The sequence below is a fragment of the Maniola hyperantus genome, chromosome 11, assembly GCF_902806685.2.
Source record: "Maniola hyperantus chromosome 11, iAphHyp1.2, whole genome shotgun sequence".
NCBI classification, from domain to species: Eukaryota; Metazoa; Arthropoda; class Insecta; order Lepidoptera; family Nymphalidae; genus Maniola; species Maniola hyperantus.
This window is the reverse complement of record NC_048546.1, coordinates 1,734,381-1,756,642: the sequence shown is the minus strand read 5'-3', so window position 1 is coordinate 1,756,642 and position 22,262 is coordinate 1,734,381. Positions and strand designations below refer to the sequence as shown.

The following is a 22,262-nucleotide window of genomic DNA, read 5'->3' as shown; positions in this document are numbered from 1 at the left end:
ATATCATTTATTTATTTACGAAAACACGATAGAGATAGAGGATTAGGGAAAAAAATAACTTTTATACATTTGTGAAACGCTTTTAATGTTTAACATTCTTAAACATAGTTTTAAAGTGTCGTTCAATATTGTTAACATGTGAATCCGAGCGAACATGACTGGCAGCAGATGCTTGCGAGGTTCCTTTAACAAAGGGAAACTAAAATTAGTAGGTACCTACTTAATAATATTTCTAATTTCTAATTGGATTCCTTAATTCCTATACGAATACTTAGCGCGACTAATAACAAAATCATATATGCGTTTTTAAAGAAATGAAGATACCTACTTGATATTCAGTTTTGTTCCAAAGTGTTTGGAAAAACCGCATTGTATTAATTATAATACTTAGAGAGCTAATTGCCACATGGGAATCGAACCGGGAACCATTTGTGATTCGTGTGAAAAAATCATTATTTTACTTGTGCAACAAAATGTGGTTTATGAAACCCAGTATAGAAGTATCCTTCCTAAGCACTTGAAAATTATGGTCACCCTATTTTCAAAATTAAGGACCTAATATTTTTACGAAAATTTCTTCCGGGTAGGTATAGTTCTAGTCTTTAAAGATTGTGTTATAGCCTCTGTAAGTAAATAGAAAAAAAATGAAACGAAGTAAATATGAAATAGAAATACGAGTAAGGTAGGTAGGTATTATGAAGTGGAATTTTCAGTACCTACGTAATAAAATTCCACCCTATTTTGTTAGTAAGTAGGTATCTCCGTAGAAATACCTCCGTCGCAAATAAAGCATTCTTCTAGACCAAAGAATCATACATATATACAAAGAAAAATCGATTAAGTACGAATTGGATTAGCACACGATGGGTTCCGTACCATTGTACAATAAATAACACTTTTTATTTTTCTAATTTTTATAGCGGCGTTTTGAAAACTTTATTATTTGTTGTTATATAAGTCCCGCAAATTGCTATTGCGCTGGAATCAAGTCTCATTAAAATCGAAATAACGTCATTTTGACGTCAGCCGAAAAAAAAATACAATCAGCTCGAAACTTCAGTCTAGTGCTGACGTCACTAAAATGACGGCCACGCGCATTAGCAATTTGCGGGATTCATAGTAGTAATCATTCTGTGATAATTTCAGATCTATATCAATTATGGTCCACTGCATGAATTTTAAATAACGTATAACTAGCGACCCGCCCCGGCTTCGCATGGGTGCAATGTAGATACTAATGTGGTGTCAGTGATGAATGATTAAAAATCCATACTTCCATACTAATATTATAAATGCGTCCATCACCGCCTCCGTCTCGTTTCCTTGCGCGTTAGTTTTAATTTTAGAATAGAATAGAATAGAATAGAAGTCCATTTATTGGTTGATCCGACACACGATAAACACAAACACAAATATTTACAAAAAAAAACATTCCTTAAAATCTAATAGGTACCTAGTGTCTAGAATGTGTCGTGACAACGAAAAGGCCCGAACTCAGCTGAAAGATTTCGATATTCTTTTACGATATTTCATATGATTTCATATTATTTTAATTTTGTGATATCTCCTAAGATATCATTCTGAATTAAATGATGTAAAGGCCAATTTTGTTCTAAATTGATTCACTTCAGATGATCAACTATTTTATTTTGATAAGATTTAATAGTATGTCAGTAAAAACACCCTCGAAAGTAAGGTTTTGTTTCAAATCACATATGAAAAAAATAAAATCGATTATTGCGAACCATCAGAAACCCAGGTGGTGAGGTGAACGCGGTGGCGCGCGGTGCGGTTGTAGAAAAAGAAGGGTGGAATGAGATCAAACAACTCTTCGGAACACTCTCCATTATAGAGGCGGCAACCTTCCCCTTGAATCACTCTTTCTATTGGTAAAAACCGCATTAAAATCCGTTACGTAGTTTAAAAGATCTACGCATTCAAACCTACATACACACAGGGGGAAGCGACTTTATTTTATACTAGCTTATGCTCGCGACTTCGTCCGCGTGGACTACACGAATTTCGAACCCCTATTTCACCCCCTTAAGGGTTGAATTTTCAAAAATCCTTTCTTAGCGGATGCCTACGTCATAATAGCTATCTGCATGCCAGATTTAGCCCGATCCGTCCAGTAGTTTGAGCTGTGCGTTGATAGATGTCAGTCAGTCAGTCAGTCAGTCAGTCAGTCACCTTTTCCTTTTATATATTTAGACTATTTTTTTTTTCAGATACAAGTTAGCCCTTGACTGCAATCTTAGCTGGTGGTAAGTGATGATGCAGTCTAAGATGGAAGCGGGCTAACCTGGAAGGGGTATGGCAGTTTTTAATAAGCCCATACCCCTTTGATTTCTACACGGCATCGTACCGGAACGCTAAATCGCTTGGCGGCACGGCTTTGCCGGTAGAGTGGTAACTAGCCACGGCCGAAGCCTCCCACCAGACCAGACCAGAAATTTAGAAATTATAAAATTCCAAATCCCTGCCAGGAATCGAACCCGGGACCTCCCACTAATAAGACCACAGCGCTTACCACTGCGCCAGGGAGGTCGTCACCTATGTATCGTCGGTCGTCATATGTAGAGATAATGTAGTCATTAGACGCGTACCGTTAAGATCCTCACCCTCCTATAATATTGGCTGAACAGTTTGACCATACTGCTCAGGAAGTTGCAAACGAGGTGCGGTCGGAGCCCCCGCCCCATCCCCCCATCAGCATACTGACTCCCACCCTTGTTTAAGTCGAAACTGGCTTTTATAAGCGATGGAAGGCCCATTATGTATGTGAATATGAGGCACCATTCATCCTGTAAAATAAATCATTTTCATTTTAGAAAAACCGGCCAAGTGCGAGTCAGCCTCGCGCACCGAGGGTTCCGTACTACAGTCGTGTTTTATCAACATTTTGCACGAAAAATCAAAAACTATTTTGCATAAAAATAAATAAAAATCTGTTTGAGAATGTACAGGTAGGTGAAGCCCTGTTATGTGATGCCCACTTGTTATAGTAATCTTACTTTGAAAGTTGAAAATACTAATTATTTGTTCATGAACACATTTTAATTTTTCTTTTGTGATGTAACCACAAATTCACGGTTTTCGGATTTCCCCTTTACATGTGCTATAAGACCTACCTACCTGACCTGATTTTCACGATTCTAGGTCAATGTGAAGTACCCTATAGGTTTCTTGACAGACACGACAGACAGAGAGTCAAAGAAGTAATCCTTTCCGGTTCTTTTCTTCATTTTGAGTTACAGAACCCTATAAATGATTTCAAAATCAATTTTAAGGGTTTTAAAGGTAATTTACTTATTTAAATTGCTATTTGGGCATAGTATCATTGAATGGAAAAGTTGGCTAGTTTGACGGTAACTATACCATTTAGGAAGGTGGAATAAGCCCTTTAGTCTGGAGAGTATTTAGTATGATCAACTTACCTCATCAGTTAATAGTTTTAAGTCAGTATTCTCTAAACTAGGGAGTGATGGATAAATTCCCTCCACAACTTTTTCATTGAACGTCCGAATCAAGGTTTCCAATCGTGCACAGTTGTAAAGAATAAATGCAGCTCCTGAAAATATGAGAGAACTAAGTATTCTTCTATAAGGGATCTTGGTTGATTGGCTTGGTTGAGAGTTATATATGAAACGGAAACACTATGGAGAATATGCATGGTCAACTGTCATACATGATTATCAACTCGGCCGGTGCTGCACGGTGACAGGTAGAATTGACCGTAAACAAGAGCCCTTAGGCTGCCTGTCCACTGGTGTGTAAAAGAGAAGAGCAGAGCGGAGCTGTGCAAATATTAACGGTGAAAACAACGCGTGTGCAGGTTGAATGATTGAATGAAAACGACACCTAGCTCCGCATATGAATTATTGATAATTATGGATAATAACAGATTCTGCAACTCCGCTCCGCATTACTTTCTCGCTCACCTCCGCTACCTAGTTCCGCGACTTTGGACAGATACAGTCCGCAACTCCGCTCCGTATCACTTTCTCGCTCCGCTTCGCTACGTAGTTCCGCGAATTAGGACAGATACAGTCCGCAACTCCGCTCCGTATCACTTTCTCTCTCCGCTCCGCTACCTAGTTCCGCGACTTTGGACAGATACAGTCCGCAACTCCGCTCCGTATCACTTTCTTGCTCCGCTTCGCTACCTAGCTCCACAAGTATGGGCTGATACAGTCTGCAAATCAGCTCTGCATCACTTTCTCGCTCCACTACCAAGCTTCGCACCAGTGGACAGGCAGCCTTAGAGTACATTGTATAAAAATAAAATCAAAGTAAACCTCGCACCAGTTTAAATGATAATTTATCAAAAAAAATACATAGTGAATTTGCTTATAAATTGCTGTTTGGGCAAAATATCACTGAGAGCCAAAATTTGCTAGTTTGACGATAACTATACCAGTTAAGACGTCTTATTTAGGAAGGTGGAATAAGCCCTTTATTTTAAAGTGGATCAGTTATTCTGGTATATGCCTATCTCAGGGATGATGTTGACATCAACCCAGCTTGTTTGCAAATATCAAAGCCACTGTCTTACTGTATGTGTTTAGACTGCGTGTTTCCACTTGAGACTGTCAACAATAGGATTAAGTTGGGGCGGGTGAATTCAAAAGTATTGTGTTTAGTATCGTATCGTAGTAGTAAGTATAGTGTTTGGTTTATTACCTCTATTGTTTACGTGGCATGTCCAACGTAATGCTATTGTTATTGCTAATGACGGTCTCAAGTGGAAACACGCCAGCTAATATTGAATGCACTATAACTAAAAATGCACACCTTTACTGGACCCTCCTGAAGAATCAAACTGAATTTTCACAGGACTAGCACACTTGGTCTGCAAGAGTTCAAATGTGACGGCAGACTCCCCCAAGTGTGCTATGAACTCCTTCCATTTCTCCTCCGTAGACACCCTCATACCATATTTGTGTTTTGCAATTAATGTTAACTCATCTTGTCTTAGTCTGAAATAGGATTTTTTAATCTAAATTTATAAAAGGAAAAGGTGACTGACTGACTGATGGACAGATCAAACTGAAATTTGGAATGCAGATAGCTTATACATATAACGTAGGCATCCGCTAAGAAAGGATTTTCGAAAAATCAACACATAAGGGGCTGAAATAGGTGTTTGAAATTTGTGTAGTCCACGTGGACGAAGTCGCAAGCATAAGCTAGTAATTACTATATTTTAATGCAGAAAAAACTTTTCTGTAAGTCTTTTTGTTCAGTGATGTTATGTTTTTGAGTTTCTTTACAAAATGTCTTAACATCACCCTCTGTGGAGCTAAATTTCAAGGCAGCTCTGTCTGGACATCTTAAGATTAGACTTGACACCCAATAAATTAGATGCTCAAGACTGTGAAACTGTAGGAAAGCTGTCTCCACCTAGGTGGAACATATCGAAGATCCATCTTAGGCCACATCATCACTTTCCACCAGGTGTGATTGTGGTCAAATGTGTGCCGTTATTTTCTGATTTCCATCATGCTTATATAGAATCTAATTGCATAAATATTTACTTTATAAATTCAGTAGCTGTAATCGTTTCCTCTTTTAATCCAGTTCTAGCATTCAGTACTGGGCCAGAAAATATGGAATGCACATGGGTATCTCTTTGATAATTATCACACTCAGATCTCCATGTGACTACAATAATTAAGTTCTGTATTTTGGGATATGTATGGATAAGATATAAATTTTTTAAAACCTCTCTCAGACACTTCAATCTTAAAAATGCTAAACAATTCGAATCATTGCAGTAAGGGTCGATTTTAACCACTGTAGTATCCATGCTCATACTTTGTAAAAGGACTGCAATATTATTAGTAGCGTTTTGAAACCCTAAACGAATTGATTTTTGCCTGTCTATGAATAAATGTATTCGATCTTTTATTTCTACAGCTTTCACTATCGGTATTGGCCAATCTTTTGACGTGTTGACCAAATCCGCAATATCTTTGTTAACGCATTTCAACAGTGTCTCGTCCAAGCGTTCCATTTGTTCGGGGTACAAAAACTCTTGCCACGGTTTCGCAGCGTTGAGAAAACTGAAGTCACCTAGCGTTTGCATGTTACTGGAGTGTTTCTTAACTAAGAGGCCCATGATATATTCTTCCTCTGCCACTAAATACTTGTACAGATTCTGCTCGAAGTTTCGTAAATCGTCTTGTAGCATTTTGACTTCAAATAGATAATTCACACTGCCTAAATAATTATTAAATTCACTTAGATATCATTAACTTTTGCAAATTTTTCGCAATGTTATCTTTTGTTTTTGTTGCTTTTAATAATTTTGTGAAATTGTCTATGGAAATTGTGCTTTGTATTGTATTGACATGTGATTATGACATTTGATGACATTGACATTTGTAAGTCTATGGTCCATGGTCATAGCTTATGAATCATGATTCATATTCATGCAGATTCAATGAGTAGATTTGAATATGAAAAGCTGATGCCCGCGACTTCGTCCGCGTCAGTAGATTTAGTTAGGTACCTGTAATAAATAACACACGAAATGACCTAAAAATCAGGTTTTATTAATAGCCTCAACTGGTGACAGAAGGGCTGGCTCATTTTTTGCGCAGCGGATCAGCCTGGCTGTCCAGCGCGGAAATGCAGCCAGTATTCTTGGCACCATTTCACGCGGTCATGATTTATATAGTAATTAGATAAGGCTAGCTTTAAGTTTTATTGTATTAAAAAAAAAAAAAAAAAAAAATCAGGCTTTATTCTACTAGAATTCCAATAATGTAGACAACATGAAATAGGACAATATCAAACAATAGAACAACAATACACGTCAGTATGCGTCAGAACCTATTTTAAAAATCAGCCTCTTTAAATATATTATCTATGGACAGCAGCAAGCACAACGAAGTCAAGTCAAGAATAATGAAATTCTTTTCTAATTTTGGATTTCACAACGGTATAATAACCACTTCCAACATCAATGGGTACCTACCTATGATTACCGAACGCATAAATTAGCTGACGTCGATATGACGTTGACATTTGTTTGTCAGTGGTGACAGCCAGCTGCACCGACGAAATAAAAGCCAGCTGTACCGTACCCAAACCGTAGGTACCGTATGACCGTAATCGTAAATGTAAATTTGCAAATCTTTTGTTGCAAAAATAAATTATTTTCGTACTACGTAGTCATTTTGTTGCATTGATAACATAGAAAATGTATTAGAGTAACAATGCCGCGATTATACATCGGTTTTGTGTTGATTTGTTTAGTATATCACATAACTGCGGCGTCCGCTCACGATCACTTGCTCGAAGGTATTTACTGCGGGAAAGCAAACTGCTACGACGTTTTGGGAGTCACAAGAGAGGCTACTAAGAATGAGATCGCGAAGAACTACAGGCAGTTGGCGAAGAAGTTCCACCCGGATTTGCATCGAGGCGAGGAGAAGAAAAAAGAAGCGGGGGAAAAGTTTAAGGAGATAGCGACCGCGTACGAGATACTTCGCGATGAAGAAGAAAGGTCAGACTACGACTACATGTTGGATAACCCTCAGGAGTACTACGCCCATTACTACCGCTACTACAGACGCCGCATGGCACCTAAAGTTGACGTAAGAATTGTTTTAGCCGTTACTATAACCATCATATCCATTATACAGTACTACAGTGCCTGGTCGAAGTACGATACAGCTATTAAATATTTCATGACAGTCCCAAAGTACAGAAACAGAGCTCTAGATATTGCCAAAGCAGAAGCTAAAGAATCTCAAACTAAAAAAGGTAAGAAAAGCAAAGCAGAATTGAAAGTCGAACAAGACATGATTATAAGGAGAGTCATAGAGGAAAATATGGATATAAAAGGTGCATATGCTAAACCAGAGATTAAGGATATACTATGGATTCAGTTAATCATTTTTCCTTACACAGTGGGTTATTATATTTACTGGTATTTAAGGTGGTTGTGGAAATTCACTATTTCAAAACAACCGTATGGCACTGAAGAAAAACTTTATTTGATAAGGAATTATATGAAGCTCGGCCAGCATCAGTTTGATGCTCTAGAAGAGGAGGAGAGGCAGGAGTTTTTGGATGAAGAGCTTTGGATCAAAAAGAACTTTGAAGTGTGGAAAGAGATCAAAGATGAAGAAACCAAGAAAGCTCTCGCAGAGAACAATAAATACAAGCAGTACAGACGGTACATCAAGCAGCATGGAGTCGGTCGCATGACCTTTGACGATTCATGATTATATATATTTGTTTTGTTTAAATATTATATTTATTTATGAAATAGTGATATAATGTGACTTGTGAGATAAGATACTTATTTAAAACTTTATACTTACCAGACTGAAGTGCGAGTGATTTGTACTATTCTGCTTTATGTTTGTCTAAAGGTTAGTGCAGACAGAGTTTGGCGAGTGGCGGCGAGTAATGCTAATGCACACTCAATTTTAAGGTTCCGTAGCCAAATGGCAATAAACAGAACTCTTATAGATTCGTCATGTCTGTCTGTCTGTTCGTACGTATGTCACAGCCACTTTTTTCCGAAACTATAAGAGCTATACTGTTGAAATTTGGTAAGTAGATGTATTCTGTGAACAGCATTAAGATTTTCACACAAAATTAGAAAAAAATACAATAAATTTTGGGGGTTCCCCATACTTAGAATTGAAACTCAAAAATTTTCTTTTCATCAAACCCAATGTGTGGGGTGGGGTATCTATGGATAGGTCTTGAAAAATGATATTGTAGTTTCTAATATCATTTTTTTCTAAACTGAATATATTGCGCGAGAGACACTTCCAAAGTGGTAAAATGTGTGTCCCGCCCCCCTGTAACTTCTGAAATAACAGAATCATAAAACTAAACAAAATATATGATGTACATTACCATGCAAACTTCTACCGAAAATTGGTTTGAACGAGATCTAGTATGTAGTTTTTGATTTATCGTGCCAAATGACGATAAAATACGATTGTGGTACGGAACCCTCAGTGCGCGAGTCTGATTCGCACTTGGCCGGTTTTTATTATAATAATATAATAATTGCAACATATTATTATGTCAGTAAATAAACTGATTTTTAAGTTAATAAAGAGCAGATGTCACGCCTCGGCGCCACTCCCCTCTATCTGTGGGGCAGTTAGGTGTTAGTAACTAGTAATTTTTACTTTTCAGACTGTTTATAATTATTTTAATACTAGCCGCCCGGCGAACTTCGTACCGTCTAACAGTCTATTCTTTTTCAGGAATTTTTGTAAATTTTTCTCTCTGTAAGGACCATCCCCGTACTTCAAGGAATATTATGAAAAAATAATTAGCGAAATCGGTTCAGCTGTTCTCGGGATTTGCGATCAGCAACACATTCAGCGATTCATTTTTCATTTTTATATATAGAAAAAATCATCTATAGTACTATTTTTAACCGACTTCAAAAAAAGGAGGAGGTTCTCAATTCGTCGGAATCTTTTTTTTTATTTTTTTATTTTTTATGTATGTTCCCCGATTACTCGAAAACGCCTAGACCGATTTTGAAAATTCTTTTTTTGTTTGAAAGGGTATACTTCAAAGTTGGTCCCATTTCAATTTGGTGAAGATCTGATGAACATCTTCGAAGATAGATACTGGAACTCCTCAACGGATAAGAGTAAATTGCTCGCGATCAGTGTAATAGCTTAGTAAACAGTAGACTTTTAACCAGTCATAGCATAATTTCATGGGGCCACTAAAAATTGTGAAATAAATTTTTTTTACAAAAAAAATAAAAACCGACTTCGTTACACAAACACTAAAAATTGAAAAATAATTTAATTTATTACCGAATATATTATGTATACAAGAGTTAATATAGTTCCATAATAATATTTTTTGGGGTCGGTGCCAATGAGGTGCCATGGTGGAGTCCCATAAAAATATGAAGTCTAGACGATTCGCGCCGCTAACGCTAATTGGCACCGGCACCAAAAAGTATTATTATGGAACTATATTAACTCTTGTATACATAATATATTCGGTAATAAATTAAATTATTTTTCAATTTTTAGTGTTTGTGTAACGAAGTCGGTTTTTATTTTTTTTGTAATAGGGTTCCATTACTCCAGAGAAAAAAGGAACCATTACAGGTAGGTAGATCACTTTGTTGTCTGTCTGTCTGGTGTGTCTTTCAAAAAGAGATATTATATATAATGGAAATCACTCACGATAGTTTAAATGCTAAAATAACTGCCTTTAGGTTAGACAGAAAGCGATTTATCTATTTACAATCTTTATTGTTATTTGCCCAGTTTATTGGAATAATAGGAAAAAATATGCAGAAATAAAACAATTTTATACACAATTTGTTGTTTACTTTGTATCTCTATTCATTTCAACATGTACTACAATGATATAATCCACACATTCATAATTTACATCACATCATCATCATCATCATGATCATCATCATCATCATCACAAATTGCAATTCGGTAAGGCATTCTAGGGAGTATCTACACGCAACCATGCAATAACAAGTACATGATAGGTAACAGTACAGCCGGCGCGGCTTCTTCACAACCACTCTAAGCTTTACTTTGTCTATCTTCTGTTCTCTATCGTTTATTTTGAATATACCAATTTCTACCATACAACTTGAAGTACATATAGCTGCACTTATGTAGTTATCAAAAAAGATCGACTTCACTTAGTCTGCATGCGTCAGCGCTATGGTGCTAATTTGGTTGCTATCTCTAAAATGATATATATAATCGATAAGTTCCTTTGTAACCTTGCTATTTATCAAAAAATCTGTTTTTTGACAAATAAAAACGATTGCAGATAGATTGCTTATTAGTTTCGGTTGTTAGAGATTGTAGACAACCAAAATTAGCAGTGGTGTGAATAAAGTCACTAAAACACCAAACTATGTACAATAATCACTTTCCGTCAGGTGTGATTGTGGTCATAAGTGTGCCTATAATAACTAAATAACATATGTAGATACCCCTGGCAGTCCTTGGCATTGCACGGTAACGTGTAGATGTAGCAATGTCATGGAAACAGAGCAGTAATCCATAGATAATGGTGCCAATTCTATAGAATCTTAATTGGCAAGTCTAAGAATAGTGCTTTCATTTTCACAATGTTCTATGAGAAAAAGGACGGCACTACATTTAGGTTGATTTATAGAGCGTACTTTGACTTTACTGACTTAAGACTGAGTTAAAACGAGACAGATTTATGTGAGAGATATAGCTCTGTCTCGTTTTAACTCTGTCTTAAGTCTAAGCTAAGTCAGAGTGCAATCTATAGATCTCACCCTTAGACCTGACAATAATGCTTTGCTTCAGTGAATTGCTTAGTGCAAACACATCTGGTGTTAATCTATATCGCAAGGCAAGTAAATCTGCAATATTTGTTTCGACGCCAGTTCAAATGTCCAAGTTTTCCGTTTACTGTCTTTCATGTTGGTTAAGACTGTTTCAATCTGGATGAAAAAGTATTTGCATTTCATCCAATATGTTCGCGAAGCTCTCCTTAGCAAGAAAGTTGTCAATATGACATTGTTACAATCGCAATTTTTGTGATTGGCTGAATTCATGGTATTGATCATGCTGCAAATGTGCATTTGAGCCAATAGGGAGAGAGTATCAGCCAATCAGAAGTGGTTGCGATCGTCACACTAATTGGCTGTCAAACTAGGGTTGTTAGGATGCTATAGCTGCGCGCGAATATAGTGGATAATTCTGTAAAACATTGAATACTTGCAACATCACAAATATTAATACACATTATTATGGCAACATAAGACTAATTTTCAATGGTAATTTCCCTGTCTGAAAATTAATATTAATGCAAGCACCTTAGGTAGTATATTGTTTTACTGACGGCTCGTGACGTAGGATGCAGGTTATGGGAGGGTGACAGTTGACGTAAAAATCAAGGAATTCAACGTAGTTGTCACCCTGCCGCAGTCGAAGCTTGATTGTGGTAGAATGACAGCTACAATGTCACCATCGCAATCACCTCTGATTGGTTGAAGCTCGCTCACTACAATGAATTGTTGCAACAAGAATTGCACAAATTCAGCCAATCACAACAATTGAGATTGTAATAATGATTGATGCAGGTTTTATTCATAATTATTTTGCAATGGCAGTGCATTTATTATACATAATCAAGGAGAATCAAGACTCAATCTCAATTCGGAAAATACATTTATTTATTTTTCATCAAATTACAACAAAATATCAACATAAAAGTAAAAAAAAAAATTTTAGACAGTTTAAAATATCACAGTAAAAAAACAATAACCAAAATGACGAAAGTGGTCGGTAAAAACAACATTAACTTTTTCCGAATCAAATAATTTTATGTAGTGACCCAGTCGGCCACTAAATATCAATTTAATATCAATAGGGTTTTGGACTGTAGTAATAAAATGATGTGATGTTTTGTATAGCAGTAGGTTATGGGACCAGAATTTATTATTAAAGAAAGAATAATTAAAAAAAAAATTTTTTTAACATGAACGTCACGCTATACCTACGGTGATTAATGACGTCACAATCCATAAACCGTACAGTAGTACATAAGAGTAATTTCTGCGGAAAAATATTTTTTGTCACAAAATTTAAAAATCTTGGTCGTTTACGTCTTGTGACTTCATTAATCGCCTTCCGTACAGCTTGACGTTAATAATTAATTATGATAAAAATAAAGAAAAATCATTTTTTTAAAAAATTCATTTCAATGAATTCTAGCCCCATAAACTACCGTTATACAAAACATCACTTCATAATTTTATTTCTAAAGCCCAAACCCTATCAAGTATAATGAAAGAAATGTTCGATTTACATTTAAAACTTGGCATAATAATGAACATCTGTAGATATATTATTATTTATATTATGTTGAATTTTTTTTGGTCATTTATGTACTTCATTACAAAACCATGTACTTGAAAATTACATATAAGAAAAATTATACAAAACACAAACAAAAACAACGTTATCGATTATATTATTAACTCGTCAATCGATACTTTTTCATGAGTTTCTTATAAAATTCGTCTCATCTGTATGATTCCAAACTTTTTAGTAAAGTCAGCAATAAAACTTACTTTTCTTAAGCTATTTTTGTCTTTAACTTTCAATAAAATATACATCGATAAAATGAGTAGGAATATAATTTCTTTAGAACCTTATTTTTTGCTGATTTTACTGTAATAAAATTTATAGATATCTATCCGTACTAATATTATAAATGCGAAAGTGTGTCCGTCTGTCTTTGATAGCTTTTCTCGCCCCCCCCCCCCCCCCCCCCCCCCCCCGTTCAACCGATTTCGACAAAATTTGGTACAGAGATAGCTTGCATCCTGGGGAAGGACAGATGCTACTTTTTATCCCCGAAAGTGTTCCCACGGGATTTTTAAAAACCTAAATCCACGCGGACGAAGTCGCGGACATCATCTGGTTTATTATAATTCCTTATTAATTATTTTCTATTGTAGTATCGTATTTTTATTGTACCGATATAATTGTTAAAATTATTGAGATGTGACAATTTTTTTTTTTAATATATTTTTTGTGCGTCCGAATGTAGGCAATTTTATGATTGATAAATATAATTTTATAATTTGGAATGTAGCAATTATGTTTTTAATGGCATTTTGAATACTCAAGACCCGTGGTAGTTTTGCAGAACACTCTTACACTCGTATAGTAAGTATAGCTTTTATTTTGAATTTTAATTCTTATAAAACAATCCAAACTGAAATTAAGTAATTTAAGTATTACTATTAATTTTGTTAATCGCATTCGTCATTAATATTATACAATTATGATTGCAAGTGTATTCCGCAATAACCCCAAGACAATACCGATTAATAATAAATTCCATACATCTTATTGAACTTATGTACACTCATTTTCTAAAATTCTTGTTACAATCAAACATTATTTCAAATCTCTTCAGTAGGACACAACAAATTACATTGTAGGCTTCATTATTATACTATGTCGTACATTTGTATGCCACAGAAGAAAACAATTTAAAATGATCGCCATTTTGAATTATATTGCCATCTCGTCCACTTAAGAAAGTGTGAGAAAGAGGCGAATAATGCTGTCTCCATATTGAATTGTTTTAAGTATGATTTACAGAATAATTTGTGGTAACGATACAATTATCAAAAAAACTGTATCGATACGAAAAATCACAGGAATGTGAAAGTATAATTACTATCGACAATTAGTTTTTTCTATCTACATAAACCGTATACACAAAATAATGCATCATATATTTTGTTCCTTTGTGACCGTCCATATTTATATTTGCGTTTCCAATATCTCATTAAGAGTACAGTTTAGAAAATAAATAAATGTCTATTACGGACTTGATCAGGTGTTGCTAGTAAAATGTGTTAAAATATTTCTGCGTACAAAAATCGTGGTAATTGATGAATGAAAGATATTTTAATCTGGATATCAAATGACATTGTATCAACTATTTTACTGGCATCACATATATCAGTCCAAATCATATAAAATGTAATCTTCAGTGAAATTAATTTTGGACTCTAGAATTATTTTTTTGGTTTTTTTAATTGTTATAGTGAAAATAATTTGCAAAAATATAACAAGGCTAGTTTAAGAATAATAGTATATTACTCTTTCCTATAGAGATGTAAAAAATAAATGTGTAAAACATAAATTAAAAAAATATAATTTGTTCGATTATTTTGTTGCACTCTGTACTTCTATGACGTTATTCGTTCGATGTCCAAAGTCAACTCCACACAGCAATATTATGATTATTTATTCCTTGCATTATTTTTAATGAGTACACATATAATATTATTATGTATCTTTATTTATAAATGCATCCCCCTATGTAACAAAATAGGTGACTTCCATGAAACAAAGGTCTTGTAAATGAGACACGTTTATTATTTTATATATCACGTAGGTACTTCATGTCAAGTCCATTGACTAAGTTTTGTCATAGTTATATTTTTTAAATGTAAGTTTTTGCAGCTTTATACGGAAAAAAATAAAGTTTATACTTTTACGGACACAAAATGTATAACAATTTACAATAATACAATCATTTTTGAATTTTAGTTCATCAGTTCACCACTCACAGAAGGATTCAAATTTATTGGCAGCTAGTTACAAGTTAGCTACAAGTCGCGTCGCAATGACATAATTTTGGGTCACTGATATAATATTATATTCCGTCAGTCTTTCCGCACTATCACAATTCATAATCCTGACACTTCATACAAGCGAACAGATTTAATCATCTATTGACACTGACAGCGCTATACGTAAACCGAGCGGGACAAGGACAACGTTTTACATACTAGACGTACCCTTAAGTTGCAGGCGCGGGGAGAGTGTCGCTTCTTTAAGAAGTAATATTTAAGTATGTAGTATTCTTTGGTACTATACTTGCGCGGACCATTTTTGCAGTTCTCGGCCGCCAAAAAGAATAAAATCGTACTATAAAAGTAATCGAATAAATCTAAAAGTCTAAAGATAGACTCAACTTAGCCAATGGATCCTCTACGTTTCCTCAAAAAAAGTCTACCACTCAAGCTCAATCGAATTCAAACTTTACTCCTCCACCAATACAGTCTAATTTACCTCAACACGTGTAAATAGCTTCAGTTGGCATCTTACGTCCCGGATAAGGTAAGTATACACTAGCAGTTGCGTCTTCTTGGTCGCTAGATGCTCTCATAAAATAGTATCGTCGTCGACTACTCAACCTTAATCGAATTCAAACGTTAGTCCTCCAAAAATAAAGTCTAATTTACCTCAACACGAGTAAATAGCTTCAGTTCGAACGGAACTTGCGTCCAGGGTAAGGTATTGTATACACTAGCGGTTGAGTCTTCTTGGTCGCATGCTAGATGCTCTCATAATAATATCGTCGTCGACCACTCAACCTTTTTCGAATTCAAACGTTAATCCTCCAAAAATAAAGTCTAATTTACCTCAACACGAGTAAATAGCTTCAGTTTGAACGGAACTTGCGTCCCGGGTAAGGTATTGTATGCACTAGCGGTCGCGTCTTCTTGGTCGCACCGTTAGATGCAGTGCTTGCCCTCAAACTGGCGTTTCGTGGTCTGTTTCGTCGATGCGTCCTAATCGCCAGGCGTTTGGGTCTGTGGCTGAAAAAAAATTTTTTTAAGTAAAAAAAATGTTGTTTTATTTTATAATTTTATCTTAGTTTAGACGTTGACAGGTATTTTAAATTATGTGTACAGCAAAATCTTAAGTGTTTCTATTTTTGTAAGGAAAGAGTAAGGAATATTTTACACAAAAAGGGATGAAAAAATATAGTGAAATAATTGCGTTAACAATAAGTACTTCGGTATATTTTTTCACTTTTAATGTAAAAACTCTAAAGTTTTTGTAGGAGTTATTTTTCAAACACAAGAATAACTACATAACACAAAAAGCACCAAATGAGACAAAAATTATGTACAAACCCTATTTTATATGACATAAAAAATGGAACCTATCACCAATAAAGGTGATATTTTACATCAAAAGCAAGAGTGTAAAAAAATTGATAAATAAAATGTGTTTTTGTGAGTTCGTGACATCTTGACTTTCAACTTGCTTTTTGTGAAAATGTTAAATATTGCTTTTTTGCATTTTTTGCTGCAAATGTGCGCACAAGATTCGTGATATTTTAGTACTTCACAATTATCAAAAAAAAAAAGTTTTTTTTAGTTTTCAAGAAAAAAAATAAAGTAAAAATTTACCTGGAATTCGTCGGTCGTCCAAACATGCTTAGGGATTGGAATATCAAGGATAAGGACACATCAGGGATTTTATTAATAATAATTATTATTCATGTTATAAAGCTTCATATAAACCTTACTTAACCCTAATATTTTTATTTGAAGTGAAGGTAACAAGATTTTTAAAGCATTGTGGTACTTATGGTGTACGGTCAAGATATACCAAACTTGTTCAGTCATTTTACTTTACAAACTAATTTTTTTATTAGAAAATACTATTTTTAACGCCATGCGCACATGTATAATAAATGTCCTCTCTCTTTCGTACACTCAACAAATGTTTTGGTTTCTCTGTCTCACGCACATATTTTGCAATTAAGACACAACACATTGATTAGAATTGTTTGAAGTGCACGCGTGCTTTTTTTATTAAAACTGTTTTTCAATAACATTTTTTGTGTTTTTTTCTTTTTTCATTTTTTTTATAATCTCTGCATATAAAACAAAAAGCAAGTTGAATTTCTTATCTGTATAGATAAAAACATAAAACTGTGCGCCATTTAACATACGCTAAGTGACTTGAGCGATTTACAATTTGCAATGATTACCACAAGTAAAACAACATTTAGCCCTGATTCACACAAACGGCAAACCGACTAATGACACTTGCACACTGGTCCGATCTGAATCCGAAAATTGAATACATCATCTCGGATTCAGATTTGACAAGTACACAATCACCCTTAAGTTATTTGCATCTCTTTCTTCTTACTGTAGATAGAAAAGGACAGACTGTCAAGTTAGTAAGGAACTCACATATCCCCAGCTTAGTTGTCAGCGGCCCACTAGACGCTCGTCTCTTAGCAAGACATGTAACAACATCAAAATGTATGTACATGATATAAAAATCAGTTTAGTCCAGACTTCTATATGGCCCAAGGCACATTGTCGCAGGGTTGAAGCGAAGCGACGCGTTCCGTTAATGTTAAAAAGTAGTTATGAACTTTTTCCTTACTGAGTAATGTATGTGTGAAGCAAAATGAAAAATAGAAGCGAATTTGTTTTTGTTTTATTGAATTGGTTTCTCAGAAATATTTTCTTTACGAAGTGAAGGTAAAAAGGACGTTGTAACGTGAAAATTATCCGACTCACACAGAGTTAGTTTTTAGTTATTCAACTTTAAAATCTAACTATAAAGTTTGATATTATCTAAAAACTAAATATGTGTGTATAGGATCCTTTTCACGTAACAATGTCGAAATTCAATTTACTTTGCGACATTTAAGAAATTACCGTCACGTTGCATCTACTCTCCTGCAATGTGCTTTGAGCCTAATAAATATTTGTTTGGTACTTGAAAGGTCAGTCGTAGTCATTTGACAGGACTAATAAGTTGTCCTTTTCTTTCTTGAGTAGAATGAAAGAGATGCAAAATAAATTCAAATGTATTTAGAATAGTACTCAGTAATGGTTCGCCCGAATCAGGACAATTAAGACAATGACTAAGCCAAGCAGTTTATCTCGACCCTTATTAATATATATTTATACACATACCTACTAAAACCCTAGGTAGAGAGAAAATAGCACATATAAGACTAGGACCGACATATAGATATAATCCATTCCTCCTTAACTGACTTAAAAGCTAAACAAGTATAGTGTATTCAAAATAAACTGGCGTGTTTCCACTTGAGACCGTCATTAGCAATAACAATAGGATTAAATCGTGGCGGGTGAATTCAAAAGTAACAACACTGGTTGGTTTGCCATAAAATATATAAGGTTGAACCGGCTCCTTTAAAAATGAATGGGCTCTATGAGTGTTTGGTTTATTACCCCTATTGTTTACGTGGCGTGTCAAATTTAATCCTACTGTTATTGCTAATGACGGTATCAAGTGGAAATATGTCAGTTAATTTTGAATGCACTATATCTTCTCGCTGAAATGCGGAAGAGGCGCACTATACGCGACCTATAGGACCTTGTTACCGAAAACTCACAACGAAATCATGATAATATGAGTGAAGAACTTAACTCCTTCTGCTGAAGCTGAAGGTCTAAAGCGCCGGGCAAATCGCGTCGCTTACGCATTTCTCCGAGAAGGCTTCTACCATTTGATTATTTTAAGTCAGTTATGGAAAACTAAAGTTGCATGCAGTTATTGTAAATCAGTATTTTTTCTTTTGTTCAAGCAAAAGAAAAATACTAATTAAAACCTGTTGTTAGGTAAGTATATTATATTATGTCTTGGTCATATTTTATAATTATAACACACTAAAAACTACTTTAGCGTTGTATACTTACGTGAAAATAATACTTACTACATACTGTAGGTACAAAAATATGTGCATTCTAAATTATTGTACTTATGTTATTATGAAATAATATCATAAAAAAAATATTTTAAAAACCTACTTATTAAAGAAATACTGAGATATCCATGACCCACATGACCAACCCATCACAGGCCCACTACTGACCACGGGTCTACTCTCAGACTGAGAAGGGGTCTACTCTCAGAATGAAAAGGGTCAAGGCCATAGTCCACCACGCTGGCCAAGTGTGGATTGGCAGACACTTATTATTATTATTGTAGGCAAATAAGTATTATCTATAAATACTTTCTAATATCAAGTGTATTATAAAAATATGACACAATACTTTGTATTTTAGTTTTTTAAATGAGATTACATATATATACCTATACAGGGTGTAACCAGAACGCTAGCAAAAACTGAGTTATTGTTATTCTACCAAAACACAATCCAATACCAATAACCATTTGCCTCATTTTGTAGTTTTAAAGATTTAGTATTTTTCAAAACCACAATGTATAGCGTGTAAAACTCGGGTCAATGCCGCGTCGTAGGCGGGGCATTCTTACTTACTTCGAGTGGCCTACTTACGCAACGTTAGTTGACCTCTAGCGTCAGTCTGGTGTTTTATTTGCATTATACTTTTACAAAATTATAGGATTTTTTATAATTTTTTTCGCGTTTTTTTGTGGTATCATATTATCAGTAATCATCAGTACTATCACCTGTCTTCACTCTTCATTTTTGCCAGCGGTCTGGTTACACCCTGTATATATAAGTACTATGTATGTTTAACACAAAATATATAAATACATACAAGGCGGGACAGATCACGAGGTAAAATTGAGCAAAGCAAATACTTAAGAAAACCCTTAAAACTATCAGATACATTTTGGAGATATCAAAACTTAACTAACCAATATTTACAGTTTTACTTCGTGATCCAAATGTTACGAAAAGGGACGGAATAAGGTGTTAAAGAAATTGACGTTCGTAACTAAGTATTTAGAAAGAAAAGTATCAAATTAGTTTATAATTGGCTTTGATCATGTACAAAAAACTAAATTAACAGTTCAAAACGGTAATACTACCTATTTAAAGTTCTTTCTAAGGAAGCAGGACTTGAGGTTCTGATGAATTCACGGTGCTTTAATACTGTGCATATTATATCTGCCATTTAGTGTCATTATTATCATTAAATGAATGAATGAATCATCACATCATCAACAACATCATTATTATCATCATCATCATCGCAGGTCCATGACTGGGCACAGATCTCCTCTCAGAAAGAAAAGGGTTTAAACTAAAGTGGACTGAAAACCGAAAGGTCGACGGTTCAAACCCCGCCCGTTGCACTATTGTCGTACCTACTCCTAGCACAAGCTTGACGCTTAGTTGGAGAGGAAAGGGGAATATTAGTCATTTAACATGGCTAATATTCTTATTTTAAAAAAAGTCCGCTAGTCTGGCCAAATACATTATTGAGAACCTTACTAGCGCATCTAGCCCCATCAGCGAAGCGCATTCCTCAGTCCGGTAAGTGACTGCATTTACGAACACTGACCGTCCACCAATTAGAGGTGCGTATCCAGAAACAAATCTTGGACGCCCCCGAAAAAGAGGCCGAGGTCATTTAATATGGAGTTATCAAATCATGTTCCCAAAAGTTAATTTCCATAAAAAATGTCAGTTAAGTTGAAAAGTTGTTACACCCTCTGAACCTGTGAATTTAGTTTTGTATACAAACGCTGACTCCGTTGAGTAGAAAAAAACCTCTGTCAATATATTTTAGTTACGATTATAATTAAAGCGGCCATTGCAATTGCTAATTTCGCGTAAACCCTTAAAGCATATTTCACAACCCTCTAATGAATTACTGCAATTTGTTTACTAGCTATTGGTATACCGTGAGAACGAGCCGTCTCAATCAAGCAGTACACCTATGTCTAGCGATAAAAGTTTTTGTGTTCTAGAAACTAATTCTTTTTTTTTTTCGATTTTTATATAAAAAAATTAGGCAATTTTTTTAACACAATGTGGCTAACGGCTGAAATTATTAAACAATAGGTTTATTCGTAATATATCAATTAGTTACTTATTATAGCAACATTGTTATATATGTCAAAAATACCATATATTTTTTGACAAATATAACAATGTTGCTTACATATCGACAGATTATAGATATGATTGAATATTATTCATTTCGGCCGTAAAACTAAATTGATAGATCTGATTTTAGTGCTATCCCTTTCACAATGTTCCCTGCGGAAAAGGGTAGATTACGTGCAACAGAATTAACCACGTAATTTGTGCAATCACATTAGCCGTGAATATAAAAAAAATATGGAGTAGTAAAAAATACTAGGGTATGAAGGATGAATATGAGGGGGGTGAAAAGAGGGTAAAAAGGGGGTTTCCGTCGCTCAGCAGGCGTGGGAGGGCGTCGGACGCAGCAACGGCGCGTGTTCTCCTGCACCATACGTTACGACACGTTACGACATATGTTACGACACAAGTTACGACAACAAGCATAGAATATAGCAACTTATTACACAAATGCCCAAAAAAGTAGTGTAATGTTTACAGGGTTCTTGGTATTTATGTGAGTTTATTTATGCCACCTTAACTTCTAAATGTCTGAACAGATTTGGATGTAGGTATGAGGTTAGAATCCTTACGTCATCATGAGTGACACTGGCTATAATTTTTTTTTTAATTATGTAATTCAATACGGCGGCTGTATGTCACCATTTTCAAATGCGATTTTTTTTACTTTATAGTTCGTTTTTTGGCAGGGCAGTCGTGTTTTTTTTTTAACCTTTTTGATTACGATTTGTTTTACAGTTACTTTCAATAGGGTTAGTATGAGATTCTACATCTCGCCAACGCTGATAGAATTTGAGCATCGAAACACTTTGACGTCAAAGTAAAGTGGACCTTAACTACTTGTTTTAAAGTTCAAGTTTGTCCACACATCTACAACCAGCGCTCCAAGCGGAAAGCTTGGAAACTAAAAATCTGTAGTACTCAACAAACAACGTCGATTTTACTCTGATGTTCGTTTATTTCCGATTCTCGAAATCTATCAACGTTGTCGAGATATGGAATCTCGTACTAGGAATGAATCGTGCTGAACTTTGGACAAGGCGAATCAACTTTTAAAATAAAACAAATTTAAAAGTAGTGACATCCATCTGTTCCCTGTGTAAAAG

The 22,262-nt window shown here is 35.0% G+C and overlaps 3 protein-coding genes across 5 annotated transcripts in view; 1 reads left to right on the top strand and 2 right to left on the bottom strand.

Moving 5' to 3' along the window:
- Positions 1-9: 9 nt before the first annotated feature.
- Positions 10-6,340, bottom strand: LOC117986651 (DALR anticodon-binding domain-containing protein 3). The gene is made up of 5 exons (XM_034973525.2): positions 5,538-6,340; positions 4,795-4,979; positions 3,438-3,571; positions 2,607-2,804; positions 10-183 (listed from the first exon to the last, which is right to left on the bottom strand). Exons 1-5 carry the CDS (start codon positions 6,191-6,193, stop codon positions 43-45), a joined length of 1,314 nt encoding a protein of 437 aa, XP_034829416.1. The 5' UTR covers positions 6,194-6,340; the 3' UTR covers positions 10-42.
- Positions 6,341-7,066: 726 nt separating this feature from the next.
- Positions 7,067-10,324, top strand: LOC117986426 (dnaJ homolog subfamily C member 25 homolog). Its single transcript, XM_034973257.2, has one exon. It carries the CDS (start codon positions 7,224-7,226, stop codon positions 8,235-8,237), a length of 1,014 nt encoding a protein of 337 aa, XP_034829148.1. The 5' UTR covers positions 7,067-7,223; the 3' UTR covers positions 8,238-10,324.
- A 1,847-nt stretch (positions 10,325-12,171) lies between these two features.
- The window catches only part of LOC117986310 (blood vessel epicardial substance-like), a 65,747-nt gene continuing 55,656 nt past the window's right edge, over positions 12,172-22,262 (bottom strand). Inside the window, exons 6-7 of one of the 3 annotated variants that reach the window (XM_069501941.1) lie at positions 17,546-17,588; positions 12,172-16,150 (exon numbers count right to left, since the gene is read on the bottom strand). In XM_069501941.1, coding sequence (XP_069358042.1) covers positions 17,575-17,588 — 14 coding nt within the window. In that variant the 3' untranslated portion in view covers positions 12,172-16,150; positions 17,546-17,574. Of the gene's footprint in view, positions 16,151-17,545; positions 17,589-17,614; positions 21,521-22,262 lie in introns of those variants that run through there. The other 2 variants (XM_034973141.2, XM_069501940.1) reach the window with 2 other exon arrangements.